Here is a 17874-nt window from a genome sequence, read left to right as displayed (position 1 = left end):
AATGCAAAAAAATGCATTAAAACCGCATTGTAAATCATTAAAACGAGAATAAAATATAATATCTATCAATAAACGCTTTACGTTTCCTAGATATTTTCATACCTTGTGTTAACTCAAAACGTAATGAGACACAGGTGAAAGCCATAAGCTAAGTGATGATGGATTACACAGATGACAGAATTGATTGGTCAGCCATGTAAATTACCAAGTGATTATTTCCAAAAGGTGAGTACAAATAGCAAATAGTCTCGATGAGATTGTCAACTTTTGCAGTTAAAGTTTTTTTCAACTGAATTGAGGTGTTATAGCGGCACTAACAAGTAGAGTAGAATAGTGTATTCCCCGTGCAATGCTGGGGCTAAGGGATCTTTTACTTCTCTGCTTGACTGTGTTGACCGCAAGCTGTTTAAGGATTGGTCATGCTGCTTTTTCAGGAATGGGTTTTTCACATGGCACCATTGCCAACAGAACACCCAATTTTGGCAAGGTTATTATTGGCAGTGGTGTATCCAATGATTCTGCTGAAAGACCAGGAGAACAGCCTAATGGTTACTTGTCTGCTGAACAAGGTATGTTAATTGTAAATGTTTAAATTGCAGCTTTATTCAAATGGCCAATTGGTTGACTTGTCTTATTTAACTAAATTAAGCCCAATTCCAATTTGCTGAGGCTAAACTGAAACGCCTGGGTCCTTCTGTGCACTGTGGAAATGATACAATGACCCTGCGTGTTCCTGGCCCAAGAATGCCCCACTTCCTGGTTGATGGAGGTAAGCCTATACAAGCTTTTGGTTTCCTTTTCACATTTTATAAGGTCTTTTATGGTATGGTTTCTTTTAAATAGGACTGGGGTCTCCAGTGCCTGTGTCTGAAATCCCAGCCAGCTGTGGTATCTCTGTGAAGAGGGTTCGTCGGGATGTTTCTTTTTCTGTGCCTTTCCGTGGCTGTCCTGTCCGACAACAGGTCAGTGCATGAATCTGCTGTGAAAAAAAATACTTTGCTGCAGTTGTTTTGTGCAAATGGGTCTTAATCGTTTCACTCTTCTGACAGAGTGGAAGTTATATTCTATCTCTGATTATAATGGGGGCATCAGTGCAGGCGTCATGCCCAGCAAGTTCCCCTGTTCCTATGGTTTCTTCTCCCGGACATGGAAGACCCAGGCGGCCTGTACCTGGATTGCCCGGACAAGGAAGGCCTGGGTGGCCTGGACAGGTGGACCTGAACGGCCCGGACATGGAAGGCCTGGGCGACCTGGACATGGACGACCCAGACATGGATGACCCGGATATGGAAGGCCAGGGCAGCCTGCACATGGAGGGCCCGGAAATTAAAGGCCAGGGTGAACTGGACCTGGAGGGCCCGGACCTGGAACACCCGGACGTGGAAGGCCCGGTTGACCCGGACGTGGAAGGCCCGGTTGACCCGGACGTGGAAGGCCCGGTTGACCCGGACGTGGAAGGCCCGGTTGACCCGGACGTGGAAGGCCCGGTTGACCCGGACGTGGAAGGCCCGGTTGACCCGGACGTGGAAGGCCCGGTTGACCCGGACGTGGAAGGCCCGGTTGACCCGGACGTGGAAGGCCCGGTTGACCCGGACGTGGAAGGCCCGGTTGACCCGGACGTGGAAGGCCCGGTTGACCCGGACGTGGAAGGCCCGGTTGACCCGGACGTGGAAGGCCCGGTTGACCCGGACGTGGAAGGCCCGGTTGACCCGGACGTGGAAGGCCCGGTTGACCCGGACGTGGAAGGCCCGGTTGACCCGGACGTGGAAGGCCCGGTTGACCCGGACGTGGAAGGCCCGGTTGACCCGGACGTGGAAGGCCCGGTTGACCCGGACGTGGAAGGCCCGGTTGACCCGGACGTGGAAGGCCCGGTTGACCCGGACGTGGAAGGCCCGGTTGACCCGGACGTGGAAGGCCCGGTTGACCCGGACGTGGAAGGCCCGGTTGACCCGGACGTGGAAGGCCCGGTTGACCCGGACGTGGAAGGCCCGGTTGACCCGGACGTGGAAGGCCCGGTTGACCCGGACGTGGAAGGCCCGGTTGACCCGGACGTGGAAGGCCCGGTTGACCCGGACGTGGAAGGCCCGGTTGACCCGGACGTGGAAGGCCCGGTTGACCCGGACGTGGAAGGCCCGGTTGACCCGGACGTGGAAGGCCCGGTTGACCCGGACGTGGAAGGCCCGGTTGACCCGGACGTGGAAGGCCCGGTTGACCCGGACGTGGAAGGCCCGGTTGACCCGGACGTGGAAGGCCCGGTTGACCCGGACGTGGAAGGCCCGGTTGACCCGGACGTGGAAGGCCCGGTTGACCCGGACGTGGAAGGCCCGGTTGACCCGGACGTGGAAGGCCCGGTTGACCCGGACGTGGAAGGCCCGGTTGACCCGGACGTGGAAGGCCCGGTTGACCCGGACGTGGAAGGCCCGGTTGACCCGGACGTGGAAGGCCCGGTTGACCCGGACGTGGAAGGCCCGGTTGACCCGGACGTGGAAGGCCCGGTTGACCCGGACGTGGAAGGCCCGGTTGACCCGGACGTGGAAGGCCCGGTTGACCCGGACGTGGAAGGCCCGGTTGACCCGGACGTGGAAGGCCCGGTTGACCCGGACGTGGAAGGCCCGGTTGACCCGGACGTGGAAGGCCCGGTTGACCCGGACGTGGAAGGCCCGGTTGACCCGGACGTGGAAGGCCCGGTTGACCCGGACGTGGAAGGCCCGGTTGACCCGGACGTGGAAGGCCCGGTTGACCCGGACGTGCAAGGCCCGGTTGACCCGGACGTGCAAGGCCCGGTTGACCCGGACGTGCAAGGCCCGGTTGACCCGGGAGACCAGGAAGACCCGGGAAGCCAGGGCGGCCCGGACCTGGGAGACCAGGAAGACCCGGGAGACCCGAAAGACCCGGAAAGCCAGGGCGGCCCGGACCTGGGAGACCAGGAAGACCCGGGAGACCCGAAAGACCCGGAAAGCCAGGGCGGCCCGGACCTGGGAGACCAGGAAGACCCGGGAGACCCGAAAGACCCGGAAAGCCAGGGCGGCCCGGACCTGGGAGACCAGGAAGACCCGGGAGACCCGAAAGACCCGGAAAGCCAGGGCGGCCCGGACCTGGGAGACCAGGAAGACCCGGGAGACCCGAAAGACCCGGAAAGCCAGGGCGGCCCGGACCTGGGAGACCAGGAAGACCCGCGAGACCCGAAAGACCCGGAAAGCCAGGGCGGCCCGGACCTGGGAGACCAGGAAGACCCGGGAGACGCGAAAGACCCGGAAAGCCAGGGCGGCCCGGACCTGGGAGACCAGGAAGACCCGGGAGACGCGAAAGACCCGGAAAGCCAGGGCGGCCCGGACCTGGGAGACCAGGAAGACCCGGGAGACCCGAAAGACCCGGAAAGCCAGGGCGGCCCGGACCTGGGAGACCAGGAAGACCCGGGAGACCCGAAAGACCCGGAAAGCCAGGGCGGCCCGGACCTGGGAGACCAGGAAGACCCGGGAGACCCGAAAGACCCGGAAAGCCAGGGCGGCCCGGACCTGGGAGACCAGGAAGACCCGGGAGACCCGAAAGACCCGGAAAGCCAGGGCGGCCCGGACCTGGGAGACCAGGAAGACCCGGGAGACCCGAAAGACCCGGAAAGCCAGGGCGGCCCGGACCTGGGAGACCAGGAAGACCCGGGAGACCCGAAAGACCCGGAAAGCCAGGGCGGCCCGGACCTGGGAGACCAGGAAGACCCGGGAGACCCGAAAGACCCGGAAAGCCAGGGCGGCCCGGACCTGGGAGACCAGGAAGACCCGGGAGACCCGAAAGACCCGGAAAGCCAGGGCGGCCCGGACCTGGGAGACCAGGAAGACCCGGGAGACCCGAAAGACCCGGAAAGCCAGGGCGGCCCGGACCTGGGAGACCAGGAAGACCCGGGAGACCCGAAAGACCCGGAAAGCCAGGGCGGCCCGGACCTGGGAGACCCGGAAGACCCGGGAGACCTGGAAAGCCAGGGCGGCCCGGACCTGGGAGACCCGGAAGACCCGGGAGACCCGAAAGACCCGGAAAGCCAGGGCGGCCCGGACCTGGGAGACCCGGAAGACCCGGGAGACCCGAAAGACCCGGAAAGCCAGGGCGGCCCGGACATGGGAGACCCGGAAGACCCGGGAGACCCGAAAGACCCGGAAAGCCAGGGCGGCCCGGACATGGGAGACCCGGAAGACCCGGGAGACCCGAAAGACCCGGAAAGCCAGGGCGGCCCGGACATGGGAGACCCGGAAGACCCGGGAGACCCGAAAGACCCGGAAAGCCAGGGCGGCCCGGACATGGGAGACCCGGAAGACCCGGGAGACCCGAAAGACCCGGAAAGCCAGGGCGGCCCGGACATGGAAGACCCGGGAGACCCGAAAGACCTGGAAAGCCAGGGCGGCCCGGACATGGGAGACCCGGAAGACCCGGGAGACCCGAAAGACCTGGAAAGCCAGGGCGGCCCGGACATGGGAGACCCGGAAGACCCGGGAGACCCGAAAGACCTGGAAAGCCAGGGCGGCCCGGACATGGGAGACCCGGAAGACCCGGGAGACCCGAAAGACCTGGAAAGCCAGGGCGGCCCGGACATGGGAGACCCGGAAGACCCGGGAGACCCGAAAGACCTGGAAAGCCAGGGCGGCCCGGACATGGGAGACCCGGAAGACCCGGGAGACCCGAAAGACCTGGAAAGCCAGGGCGGCCCGGACATGGGAGACCCGGAAGACCCGGGAGACCCGAAAGACCTGGAAAGCCAGGGCGGCCCGGACATGGGAGACCCGGAAGACCCGGGAGACCCGAAAGACCTGGAAAGCCAGGGCGGCCCGGACATGGGAGACCCGGAAGACCCGGGAGACCCGAAAGACCTGGAAAGCCAGGGCGGCCCGGACCTGGAAGACCCGGACACGGCAAGCCCGGGCGGCCCGGACCTGGAAGACCCGGACACGGCAAGCCCGGGCGGCCCGGACCTGGAAGACCCGGACACGGCAAGCCCGGGCGGCCCGGACCTGGAAGACCCGGACACGGCAAGCCCGGGCGGCCCGGACCTGGAAGACCCGGACACGGCAAGCCCGGGCGGCCCGGACCTGGAAGACCCGGACACGGCAAGCCCGGGCGGCCCGGACCTGGAAGACCCGGACACGGCAAGCCCGGGCGGCCCGGACCTGGAAGACCCGGACACGGCAAGCCCGGGCGGCCCGGACATGGAAGACCCGGACACGGCAAGCCCGGGCGGCCCGGACCTGGAAGACCCGGACACGGCAAGCCCGGGCGGCCCGGACCTGGAAGACCCGGACACGGCAAGCCCGGGCGGCCCGGACCTGGAAGACCCGGACACGGCAAGCCCGGGCGGCCCGGACCTGGAAGACCTCATAGAACGAAATCTGGTTAACTTCTTAAATTTTTCTATTTATGCTGGAATGTCATGTTTTGTCTTTCAGGTTCTTGAACAAACCTAATAAAGCTTGAATGACTCATTTTGTTTCTTTGAATGTTTGACTAGTGACAACACAAAAAAACATAGATTCAAGGTAAAAAAAAAATCCAGATTTATTGGACGCCCTCAGTATAAGTTGCAAACCATAAACTAGTCAGCCCTCAAGGCCGTACCATTGGGCCAAATTACTGGCTCACCGGGCGGACAAGAACATGAAACAACCTCATACCAAACAAAATGGCAAAAAAAGAATTCAAAGAGCATCATATCAGCCACAACAATCTAGGGTGACCCATCCCTTTAACAGTTTCATGTGTAACATTAGTTTGTTTGCTGAAAATGCAAACGACTTTTGACAACCTATATTCAGAGACTCAAAACTGAAATTATTCAAAATGCCAGGGTTGGCAGCAACCTCTGTAACTACTCTCCTCAGCAGCGTTTGAATGATTGAATAATAGAATTATACGGGGTCCAAAATAGCAGCAGCAATGACTGTCACGCCACTCGTATCTGGACTAGTGGTGTAGAAGGGCAAGAACATGAGTGCTTTCATTCATTAAATTGGTACTTCACACAAAAAATCGAATTCTCTCATTTACTTCGAGTTGTTCCAAATCTGGGTACCATTCTTGGCCCATCACCACCCTTTGTGGACAAAAATGAGAGAATTTGAGAGTAACATCACATAACCCTGCCCAACTAACAGAGTCTGCAGGTGGACTTTAGATCTTTGCTCAAGCAACAGCCCCACACATCAATTTGGGACTGCCATGTCTAAGGTTGAGCCCCTGGCATCACTGACTCCAGAGACCATTAGAAAGTGTGTCAGAGGGATAGATATTCCAAATCTGGTGATAAGACTGGTTCGACTAAATCCCCCAAAGCTAGTGGGGATGATATTACTACTCAATTGTAATGTTTAGCAGTTTTCATCTGAAAAATAGAAGATTAGATGACTTTAACTGTATATGTGAAGTCCACATTAATATTTTTTTGAAAACTAAGATTCCTATTCTGGACTGTTAGAATAGAAAAAGACATGACATGTGATTAAATCTATTTAATGTACGTATTGCAAAGCAACTTTGTTTTGACAAACTGGAAATAATGCCAAAAAATGCATTAAAACCGCATTGTAAATCATTAAAACGAGAATAAAATATAATATCTATCAATAAACGCTTCACGTTTCCTAGATATTTTCATACCTTGTGTTAACTCAAAACGTAATGAGACACAGGTGAAAGCCATAAGCTAAGTGATGATGGATTACACAGATGACAGAATTGATTGGTCAGCCATGTAAATTACCAAGTGATTATTTCCAAAAGGTGAGTACAAATAGCAAATAGTCTCGATGAGATTGTCAACTTTTGCAGTTAAAGTTTTTTTCAACTGAATTGAGGTGTTATAGCGGCACTAACAAGTAGAGTAGAATAGTGTATTCCCCGTGCAATGCTGGGTCTAAGGGATCTTTTACTTCTCTGCTTGACTGTGTTGACCGCAAGCTGTTTAAGGATTGGTCATGCTGCTTTTTCAGGAATGGGTTTTTCACATGGCACCATTGCCAACAGAACACCCAATTTTGGCAAGGTTATTATTGGCAGTGGTGTATCCAATGATTCTGCTGAAAGACCAGGAGAACAGCCTAATGGTTACTTGTCTGCTGAACAAGGTATGTTAATTGTAAATGGTTAAATTGCAGCTTTATTCAAATGGCCAATTGGTTGACTTGTCTTATTTAACTAAATTAAGCCCAATTCCAATTTGCTGAGGCTAAACTGAAACGCCTGGGTCCTTCTGTGCACTGTGGAAATGATACAATGACCCTGCGTGTTCCTGGCCCAAGAATGCCCCACTTCCTGGTTGATGGAGGTAAGCCTATACAAGCTTTTGGTTTCCTTTTCACATTTTATAAGGTCTTTTATGGTATGGTTTCTTTTAAATAGGACTGGGGTCTCCAGTGCCTGTGTCTGAAATCCCAGCCAGCTGTGGTATCTCTGTGAAGAGGGTTCGTCGGGATGTTTCTTTTTCTGTGCCTTTCCGTGGCTGTCCTGTCCGACAACAGGTCAGTGCATGAATCTGCTGTGAAAAAAAATACTTTGCTGCAGTTGTTTTGTGCAAATGGGTCTTAATCGTTTCACTCTTCTGACAGAGTGGAAGTTATATTCTATCTCTGATTATAATGGGGGCATCAGTGCAGGCGTCATGCCCAGCAAGTTCTCCTGTTCCTATGGTTTCTTCTCCCGGACATGGAAGACCCAGGCGGCCTGTACCTGGATTGCCCGGACAAGGAAGGCCTGGGTGGCCTGGACAGGTGGACCTGAACGGCCCGGACATGGAAGGCCTGGGCGACCTGGACATGGACGACCCAGACATGGATGACCCGGATATAGAAGGCCAGGGCAGCCTGCACATGGAGGGCCCGGAAATTAAAGGCCAGGGTGAACTGGACCTGGAGGGCCCGGACCTGGAACACCCGGACGTGGAAGGCCCGGTTGACCCGGACGTGGAAGGCCCGGTTGACCCGGACGTGGAAGGCCCGGTTGACCCGGACGTGGAAGGCCCGGTTGACCCGGACGTGGAAGGCCCGGTTGACCCGGACGTGGAAGGCCCGGTTGACCCGGACGTGGAAGGCCCGGTTGACCCGGACGTGGAAGGCCCGGTTGACCCGGACGTGGAAGGCCCGGTTGACCCGGACGTGGAAGGCCCGGTTGACCCGGACGTGGAAGGCCCGGTTGACCCGGACGTGGAAGGCCCGGTTGACCCGGACGTGGAAGGCCCGGTTGACCCGGACGTGGAAGGCCCGGTTGACCCGGACGTGGAAGGCCCGGTTGACCCGGACGTTGAAGGCCCGGTTGACCCGGACGTGGAAGGCCCGGTTGACCCGGACGTGGAAGGCCCGGTTGACCCGGACGTGGAAGGCCCGGTTGACCCGGACGTGCAAGGCCCGGTTGACCCGGACGTGGAAGGCCCGGTTGACCCGGACGTGGAAGGCCCGGTTGACCCGGACGTGGAAGGCCCGGTTGACCCGGACGTGGAAGGCCCGGTTGACCCGGACGTGGAAGGCCCGGTTGACCCGGACGTGGAAGGCCCGGTTGACCCGGACGTGCAAGGCCCGGTTGACCCGGACGTGCAAGGCCCGGTTGACCCGGACGTGCAAGGCCCGGTTGACCCGGACGTGCAAGGCCCGGTTGACCCGGACGTGCAAGGCCCGGTTGACCCGGACGTGCAAGGCCCGGTTGACCCGGACGTGCAAGGCCCGGTTGACCCGGACGTGCAAGGCCCGGTTGACCCGGACGTGCAAGGCCCGGTTGACCCGGACGTGCAAGGCCCGGTTGACCCGGACGTGCAAGGCCCGGTTGACCCGGACGTGCAAGGCCCGGTTGACCCGGACGTGCAAGGCCCGGTTGACCCGGACGTGCAAGGCCCGGTTGACCCGGACGTGCAAGGCCCGTTTGACCCGGACGTGCAAGGCCCGTTTGACCCGGACGTGCAAGGCCCGTTTGACCCGGACGTGCAAGGCCCGTTTGACCCGGACGTGCAAGGCCCGTTTGACCCGGACGTGCAAGGCCCGTTTGACCCGGACGTGCAAGGCCCGTTTGACCCGGACGTGCAAGGCCCGTTTGACCCGGACGTGCAAGGAAAGCCAGGGCGGCCCGGACGTGGGAGACCAGGAAGACCCGGGAGACCCGAAAGACCTGGAAAGCCAGGGCGGCCCGGACGTGGGAGACCAGGAAGACCCGGGAGACCCGAAAGACCTGGAAAGCCAGGGCGGCCCGGACCTGGGAGACCCGAAAGACCCGGGAGACCCGGGAGACCCGAAAGACCTGGAAAGCCAGGGCGGCCCGGACCTGGGAGACCCGAAAGACCCGGGAGACCCGGGAGACCCGAAAGACCTGGAAAGCCAGGGCGGCCCGGACCTGGGAGACCCGAAAGACCCGGGAGACCCGGGAGACCCGAAAGACCTGGAAAGCCAGGGCGGCCCGGACCTGGGAGACCCGAAAGACCCGGGAGACCCGGGAGACCCGAAAGACCTGGAAAGCCAGGGCGGCCCGGACCTGGGAGACCCGAAAGACCCGGGAGACCCGGGAGACCCGAAAGACCTGGAAAGCCAGGGCGGCCCGGACCTGGGAGACCCGAAAGACCCGGGAGACCCGGGAGACCCGAAAGACCTGGAAAGCCAGGGCGGCCCGGACCTGGGAGACCCGGGAGACCCGAAAGACCTGGAAAGCCAGGGCGGCCCGGACCTGGGAGACCCGAAAGACCTGGGAGACCCGGGAGACCCGAAAGACCTGGAAAGCCAGGGCGGCCCGGACCTGGGAGACCCGAAAGACCTGGGAGACCCGAAAGACCCGGGAGACCCGGGAGACCCGAAAGACCTGGAAAGCCAGGGCGGCCCGGACCTGGGAGACCCGAAAGACCCGGGAGACCCGGGAGACCCGAAAGACCTGGAAAGCCAGGGCGGCCCGGACCTGGGAGACCCGAAAGACCTGGGAGACCCGGGAGACCCGAAAGACCTGGAAAGCCAGGGCGGCCCGGACCTGGGAGACCCGAAAGACCTGGGAGACCCGGGAGACCCGAAAGACCTGGAAAGCCAGGGCGGCCCGGACCTGGGAGACCCGGGAGACCCGAAAGACCTGGAAAGCCAGGGCGGCCCGGACCTGGGAGACCCGAAAGACCTGGGAGACCCGGGAGACCCGAAAGACCTGGAAAGCCAGGGCGGCCCGGACCTGGGAGACCCGAAAGACCTGGGAGACCCGGGAGACCCGAAAGACCTGGAAAGCCAGGGCGGCCCGGACCTGGGAGACCCGGAAGACCCGGGAGACCCGAAAGACCTGGGAGACCCGGGAGACCCGAAAGACCTGGAAAGCCAGGGCGGCCCGGACCTGGGAGACCCGGAAGACCCGGGAGACCCGAAAGACCTGGGAGACCCGGGAGACCCGAAAGACCTGGAAAGCCAGGGCGGCCCGGACCTGGGAGACCCGGAAGACCCGGGAGACCCGAAAGACCTGGGAGACCCGGGAGACCCGAAAGACCTGGAAAGCCAGGGCGGCCCGGACCTGGGAGACCCGGAAGACCCGGGAGACCCGAAAGACCTGGGAGACCCGGGAGACCCGAAAGACCTGGAAAGCCAGGGCGGCCCGGACCTGGGAGACCAGGAAGACCCGGGAGACCCGAAAGACCTGGAAAGCCAGGGCGGCCCGGACCTGGGAGACCAGGAAGACCCGGGAGACCCGAAAGACCTGCAAAGCCAGGGCGGCCCGGACCTGGGAGACCAGGAAGACCCGGGAGACCCGAAAGACCTGGAAAGCCAGGGCGGCCCGGACCTGGGAGACCAGGAAGACCCGGGAGACCCGAAAGACCTGGAAAGCCAGGGCGGCCCGGACCTGGGAGACCAGGAAGACCCGGGAGACCCGAAAGACCTGGAAAGCCAGGGCGGCCCGGACCTGGGAGACCAGGAAGACCCGGGAGACCCGAAAGACCTGGAAAGCCAGGGCGGCCCGGCCCTGGGAGACCAGGAAGACCCGGGAGACCCGAAAGACCTGGAAAGCCAGGGCGGCCCGGCCCTGGGAGACCAGGAAGACCCGGGAGACCCGAAAGACCTGGAAAGCCAGGGCGGCCCGGACCTGGGAGACCAGGAAGACCCGGGAGACCCGAAAGACCTGGAAAGCCAGGGCGGCCCGGACCTGGGAGACCAGGAAGACCCGGGAGACCCGAAAGACCTGGAAAGCCAGGGCGGCCCGGACCTGGGAGACCAGGAAGACCCGGGAGACCCGAAAGACCTGGAAAGCCAGGGCGGCCCGGACCTGGGAGACCAGGAAGACCCGGGAGACCCGAAAGACCTGGAAAGCCAGGGCGGCCCGGACCTGGGAGACCAGGAAGACCCGGGAGACCCGAAAGACCTGGAAAGCCAGGGCGGCCCGGACCTGGGAGACCAGGAAGACCCGGGAGACCCGAAAGACCTGGAAAGCCAGGGCGGCCCGGACCTGGGAGACCAGGAAGACCCGGGAGACCCGAAAGACCTGGAAAGCCAGGGCGGCCCGGACCTGGGAGACCAGGAAGACCCGGGAGACCTGGAAGACCCGGGAGACCCGAAAGACCTGGAAAGCCAGGGCGGCCCGGACCTGGGAGACCTGGAAGACCCGGGAGACCCGAAAGACCTGGAAAGCCAGGGCGGCCCGGACCTGGGAGACCTGGAAGACCCGGGAGACCCGAAAGACCTGGAAAGCCAGGGCGGCCCGGACCTGGGAGACCTGGAAGACCCGGGAGACCCGAAAGACCTGGAAAGCCAGGGCGGCCCGGACCTGGGAGACCTGGAAGACCCGGGAGACCCGAAAGACCTGGAAAGCCAGGGCGGCCCGGACCTGGGAGACCTGGAAGACCCGGGAGACCCGAAAGACCTGGAAAGCCAGGGCGGCCCGGACCTGGGAGACCAGAAAGACCCGGGAGACCCGAAAGACCTGGAAAGCCAGGGCGGCCCGGACATGGGAGACCTGGAAGACCCGGACCTGGAAGACCCCGACCTGGAAGACCCGGACACGGCAAGCCCGGGCGGCCCGGACCTGGAAGACCCGGACACGGCAAGCCCGGGCGGCCCGGACCTGGAAGACCTGGAAGACCCGGACCTGGAAGACCCCGACCTGGAAGACCCGGACACGGCAAGCCCGGGCGGCCCGGACCTGGAAGACCCGGACACGGCAAGCCCGGGCGGCCCGGACCTGGAAGACCCGGACACGGCAAGCCCGGGCGGCCCGGACCTGGAAGACCCGCACACGGCAAGCCCGGGCGGCCCGGACCTGGAAGACCCGCACACGGCAAGCCCGGGCGGCCCGGACCTGGAAGACCCGCACACGGCAAGCCCGGGCGGCCCGGACCTGGAAGACCCGCACACGGCAAGCCCGGGCGGCCCGGACCTGGAAGACCCGCACACGGCAAGCCCGGGCGGCCCGGACCTGGAAGACCTCATAGAAAAATTTAAGAAGTTAACCAGATTTCGTTCTATTTATGCTGGAATGTCATGTTTTGTCTTTCAGGTTCTTGAACAAACCTAATAAAGCTTGAATGACTCATTTTGTTTCTTTGAATGTTTGACTAGTGACAACACAAAAAAACATAGATTCAAGGTAAAAAAAAAATCCAGATTTATTGGACGCCCTCAGTATAAGTTGCAAACCATAAACTAGTCAGCCCTCAAGGCCGTACCATTGGGCCAAATTACTGGCTCACCGGGCGGACAAGAACATGAAACAACCTCATACCAAACAAAATGGCAAAAAAAGAATTCAAAGAGCATCATATCAGCCACAACAATCTAGGGTGACCCATCCCTTTAACAGTTTCATGTGTAACATTAGTTTGTTTGCTGAAAATGCAAACGACTTTTGACAACCTATATTCAGAGACTCAAAACTGAAATTATTCAAAATGCCTGGGTTGGCAGCAACCTCTGTAACTACTCTCCTCAGCAGCGTTTGAATGATTGAATAATAGAATTATACGGGGTCCAATATAGCAGCAGCAATGACTGTCACGCCACTCGTATCTGGACTAGTGGTGTAGAAGGGCAAGAACATGAGTGCTTTCATTCATTAAATTGGTACTTCACACAAAAATTCGAATTCTCTCATTTACTTCGAGTTGTTCCAAATCTGGGTACCATTCTTGGCCCATCACCACCCTTTATGGACAAAAATGAGAGAATTTGAGAGTAACATCACATAACCCTGCCCAACTAACAGAGTCTGCAGGTGGACTTTAGATCTTTGCTCAAGCAACAGCCCCACACATCAATTTGGGACTGCCATGTCTAAGGTTGAGCCCCTGGCATCACTGACTCCAGAGACCATTAGAAAGTGTGTCAGAGGGATAGATATTCCAAATCTGGTGATAAGACTGGTTCGACTAAATCCCCCAAAGCTAGTGGGGATGATATTACTACTCAATTGTAATGTTTAGCAGTTTTCATCTGAAAAATAGAAGATTAGATGACTTTAACTGTATATGTGAAGTCCACATTAATATTTTTTTGAAAACTAAGATTCCTATTCTGGACTGTTAGAATAGAAAAAGACATGACATGTGATTAAATCTATTTAATGTACGTATTGCAAAGCAACTTTGTTTTGACAAACTGGAAATAATGCCAAAAAATGCATTAAAACCGCATTGTAAATCATTAAAACGAGAATAAAATATAATATCTATCAATAAACGCTTCACGTTTCCTAGATATTTTCATACCTTGTGTTAACTCAAAACGTAATGAGACACAGGTGAAAGCCATAAGCTAAGTGATGATGGATTACACAGATGACAGAATTGATTGGTCAGCCATGTAAATTACCAAGTGATTATTTCCAAAAGGTGAGTACAAATAGCAAATAGTCTCGATGAGATTGTCAACTTTTGCAGTTAAAGTTTTTTTCAACTGAATTGAGGTGTTATAGCGGCACTAACAAGTAGAGTAGAATAGTGTATTCCCCGTGCAATGCTGGGGCTAAGGGATCTTTTACTTCTCTGCTTGACTGTGTTGACCGCGTTGACCGCAAGCTGTTTAAGGATTGGTCATGCTGCTTTTTCAGGAATGGGTTTTTCACATGGCACCATTGCCAACAGAACACCCAATTTTGGCAAGGTTATTATTGGCAGTGGTGTATCCAATGATTCTGCTGAAAGACCAGGAGAACAGCCTAATGGTTACTTGTCTGCTGAACAAGGTATGTTAATTGTAAATGGTTAAATTGCAGCTTTATTCAAATGGCCAATTGGTTGACTTGTCTTATTTAACTAAATTAAGCCCAATTCCAATTTGCTGAGGCTAAACTGAAACGCCTGGGTCCTTCTGTGCACTGTGGAAATGATACAATGACCCTGCGTGTTCCTGGCCCAAGAATGCCCCACTTCCTGGTTGATGGAGGTAAGCCTATACAAGCTTTTGGTTTCCTTTTCACATTTTATAAGGTCTTTTATGGTATGGTTTCTTTTAAATAGGACTGGGGTCTCCAGTGCCTGTGTCTGAAATCCCAGCCAGCTGTGGTATCTCTGTGAAGAGGGTTCGTCGGGATGTTTCTTTTTCTGTGCCTTTCCGTGGCTGTCCTGTCCGACAACAGGTCAGTGCATGAATCTGCTGTGAAAAAAAATACTTTGCTGCAGTTGTTTTGTGCAAATGGGTCTTAATCGTTTCACTCTTCTGACAGAGTGGAAGTTATATTCTATCTCTGATTATAATGGGGGCATCAGTGCAGGCGTCATGCCCAGCAAGTTCCCCTGTTCCTATGGTTTCTTCTCCCGGACATGGAAGACCCAGGCGGCCTGTACCTGGATTGCCCGGACAAGGAAGGCCTGGGTGGCCTGGACAGGTGGACCTGAACGGCCCGGACATGGAAGGCCTGGACGTGGAAGGCCCGGTTGACCCGGACGTGGAAGGCCCGGTTGACCCGGACGTGGAAGGCCCGGTTGACCCGGACGTGCAAGGCCCGTTTGACCCGGACGTGCAAGGCCCGTTTGACCCGGACGTGCAAGGCCCGTTTGACCCGGACGTGCAAGGCCCGTTTGACCCGGACGTGCAAGGCCCGTTTGACCCGGACGTGCAAGGCCCGTTTGACCCGGACGTGCAAGGCCCGTTTGACCCGGACGTGCAAGGCCCGTTTGACCCGGACGTGCAAGGCCCGTTTGACCCGGACGTGCAAGGCCCGTTTGACCCGGACGTGCAAGGCCCGTTTGACCCGGACGTGCAAGGCCCGTTTGACCCGGACGTGCAAGGCCCGTTTGACCCGGACGTGCAAGGCCCGTTTGACCCGGACGTGCAAGGCCCGTTTGACCCGGACGTGCAAGGCCCGTTTGACCCGGAAAGCCAGGGCGGCCCGGACCTGGGAGACCAGGGAGACCCGGGAGACCCGAAAGACCCGGAAAGCCAGGGCGGCCCGGACCTGGGAGACCCGGGAGACCCGGGAGACCCGGGAGACCCGGAAAGCCAGGGCGGCCCGGACCTGGGAGACCAGGAAGACCCGAGAGACCCGGAAAGCCAGGGCGGCCCGGACCTGGGAGACCAGGAAGACCCGAGAGACCCGGAAAGCCAGGGCGGCCCGGACCTGGGAGACCAGGAAGACCCGAAAGACCCGGAAAGCCAGGGCGGCCCGGACCTGGGAGACCAGGAAGACCCGAAAGACCCGGAAAGCCAGGGCGGCCCGGACCTGGGAGACCAGGAAGACCCGGGAGACCCGAAAGACCCGGAAAGCCAGGGCGGCCCGGACCTGGGAGACCAGGAAGACCCGGGAGACCCGAAAGACCCGGAAAGCCAGGGCGGCCCGGACCTGGGAGACCAGGAAGACCCGGGAGACCCGAAAGACCCGGAAAGCCAGGGCGGCCCGGACATGGGAGACCCGGGAGACCCGAAAGACCCGGAAAGCCAGGGCGGCCCGGACATGGGAGACCCGGGAGACCCGGAAAGCCAGGGCGGCCCGGACATGGGAGACCCGGGAGACCCGGAAAGCCAGGGCGGCCCGGACATGGGAGACCCGGAAGACCCGGACCTGGAAGACCGGGACACGGCAAGCCCGGGCGGCCCGGACCTGGAAGACCCGGACACGGCAAGCCCGGGCGGCCCGGACCTGGAAGACCCGGACACGGCAAGCCCGGGCGGCCCGGACCTGGAAGACCCGGACACGGCAAGCCCGGGCGGCCCGGACCTGGAAGACCCGGACACGGCAAGCCCGGGCGGCCCGGACCTGGAAGACCGGGACACGGCAAGCCCGGGCGGCCCGGACCTGGAAGACCAGGAAGACCCGGGAGACCCGAAAGACCCGGAAAGCCAGGGCGGCCCGGACCTGGGAGACCAGGAAGACCCGGGAGACCCGAAAGACCCGGAAAGCCAGGGCGGCCCGGACCTGGGAGACCAGGAAGACCCGGGAGACCCGAAAGACCCGGAAAGCCAGGGCGGCCCGGACATGGGAGACCTGGAAGACCCGGGAGACCCGAAAGACCCGGAAAGCCAGGGCGGCCCGGACATGGGAGACCTGGAAGACCCGGGAGACCCGAAAGACCCGGAAAGCCAGGGCGGCCCGGACATGGGAGACCTGGAAGACCCGAAAGACCCGGAAAGCCAGGGCGGCCCGGACATGGGAGACCTGGAAGACCCGGGAGACCCGAAAGACCCGGAAAGCCAGGGCGGCCCGGACATGGGAGACCTGGAAGACCCGGGAGACCCGAAAGACCCGGAAAGCCAGGGCGGCCCGGACACGGCAAGCCCGGGCGGCCCGGACCTGGAAGACCCGGACACGGCAAGCCCGGGCGGCCCGGACCTGGAAGACCCGGACACGGCAAGCCCGGGCGGCCCGGACCTGGAAGACCCGGACACGGCAAGCCCGGGCGGCCCGGACCTGGAAGACCCGGACACGGCAAGCCCGGGCGGCCCGGACCTGGAAGACCCGGACACGGCAAGCCCGGGCGGCCCGGACCTGGAAGACCCGGACACGGCAAGCCCGGGCGGCCCGGACCTGGAAGACCCGGACACGGCAAGCCCGGGCGGCCCGGACCTGGAAGACCGGGACACGGCAAGCCCGGGCGGCCCGGACCTGGAAGACCGGGACACGGCAAGCCCGGGCGGCCCGGACCTGGAAGACCGGGACACGGCAAGCCCGGGCGGCCCGGACCTGGAAGACCGGGACACGGCAAGCCCGGGCGGCCCGGACCTGGAAGACCGGGACACGGCAAGCCCGGGCGGCCCGGCCCTGGAAGACCGGGACACGGCAAGCCCGGGCGGCCCGGACCTGGAAGACCGGGACACGGCAAGCCCGGGCGGCCCGGACCTGGAAGACCGGGACACGGCAAGCCCGGGCGGCCCGGACCTGGAAGACCGGGACACGGCAAGCCCGGGCGGCCCGGACCTGGAAGACCGGGACACGGCAAGCCCGGGCGGCCCGGACCTGGAAGACCGGGACACGGCAAGCCCGGGCGGCCCGGACCTGGAAGACCGGGAAGACACGGCAAGCCCGGGCGGCCCGGACCTGGAAGACCGGGAAGACACGGCAAGCCCGGGCGGCCCGGACCTGGAAGACCGGGAAGACACGGCAAGCCCGGGCGGCCCGGACCTGGAAGACCGGGAAGACACGGCAAGCCCGGGCGGCCCGGACCTGGAAGACCGGGAAGACACGGCAAGCCCGGGCGGCCCGGACCTGGAAGACCGGGAAGACACGGCAAGCCCGGGCGGCCCGGACCTGGAAGACCGGGAAGACACGGCAAGCCCGGGCGGCCCGGACCTGGAAGACCGGGAAGACACGGCAAGCCCGGGCGGCCCGGACCTGGAAGACCGGGAAGACACGGCAAGCCCGGGCGGCCCGGACCTGGAAGACCGGGAAGACACGGCAAGCCCGGGCGGCCCGGACCTGGAAGACCGGGAAGACACGGCAAGCCCGGGCGGCCCGGACCTGGAAGACCGGGAAGACACG

At 60.5% G+C, this 17874-nt stretch overlaps 2 protein-coding genes across 2 annotated transcripts; both read right to left on the bottom strand.

Moving 5' to 3' along the window:
* Positions 1-2190: 2190 nt before the first annotated feature.
* Positions 2191-4050, bottom strand: LOC130428660 (collagen alpha-5(IV) chain-like; the record flags this gene model as incomplete). Its single annotated transcript, XM_056756842.1, has 1 exon — positions 2191-4050. A coding segment is annotated over one exon (1860 nt), but the record flags the coding sequence as incomplete, so codon positions are not given.
* A 6370-nt stretch (positions 4051-10420) lies between these two features.
* On the bottom strand, positions 10421-17110 carry LOC130428220 (collagen alpha-2(IV) chain-like; the record flags this gene model as incomplete). Its single annotated transcript, XM_056756072.1, has 3 exons — positions 10421-10437; positions 10489-11473; positions 15260-17110. Coding segments are annotated over 3 exons (2853 nt in total), but the record flags the coding sequence as incomplete, so codon positions are not given.
* Between the last annotated feature and the right edge of the window lie 764 nt (positions 17111-17874).

Source organism: Triplophysa dalaica, chromosome 9, assembly GCF_015846415.1.
Source record: "Triplophysa dalaica isolate WHDGS20190420 chromosome 9, ASM1584641v1, whole genome shotgun sequence".
NCBI classification, from domain to species: domain Eukaryota; kingdom Metazoa; phylum Chordata; class Actinopteri; order Cypriniformes; family Nemacheilidae; genus Triplophysa; species Triplophysa dalaica.
The sequence above is the reverse complement of the archived record's forward strand: the minus strand, read 5'-3'. Positions and strand labels throughout refer to the sequence as shown.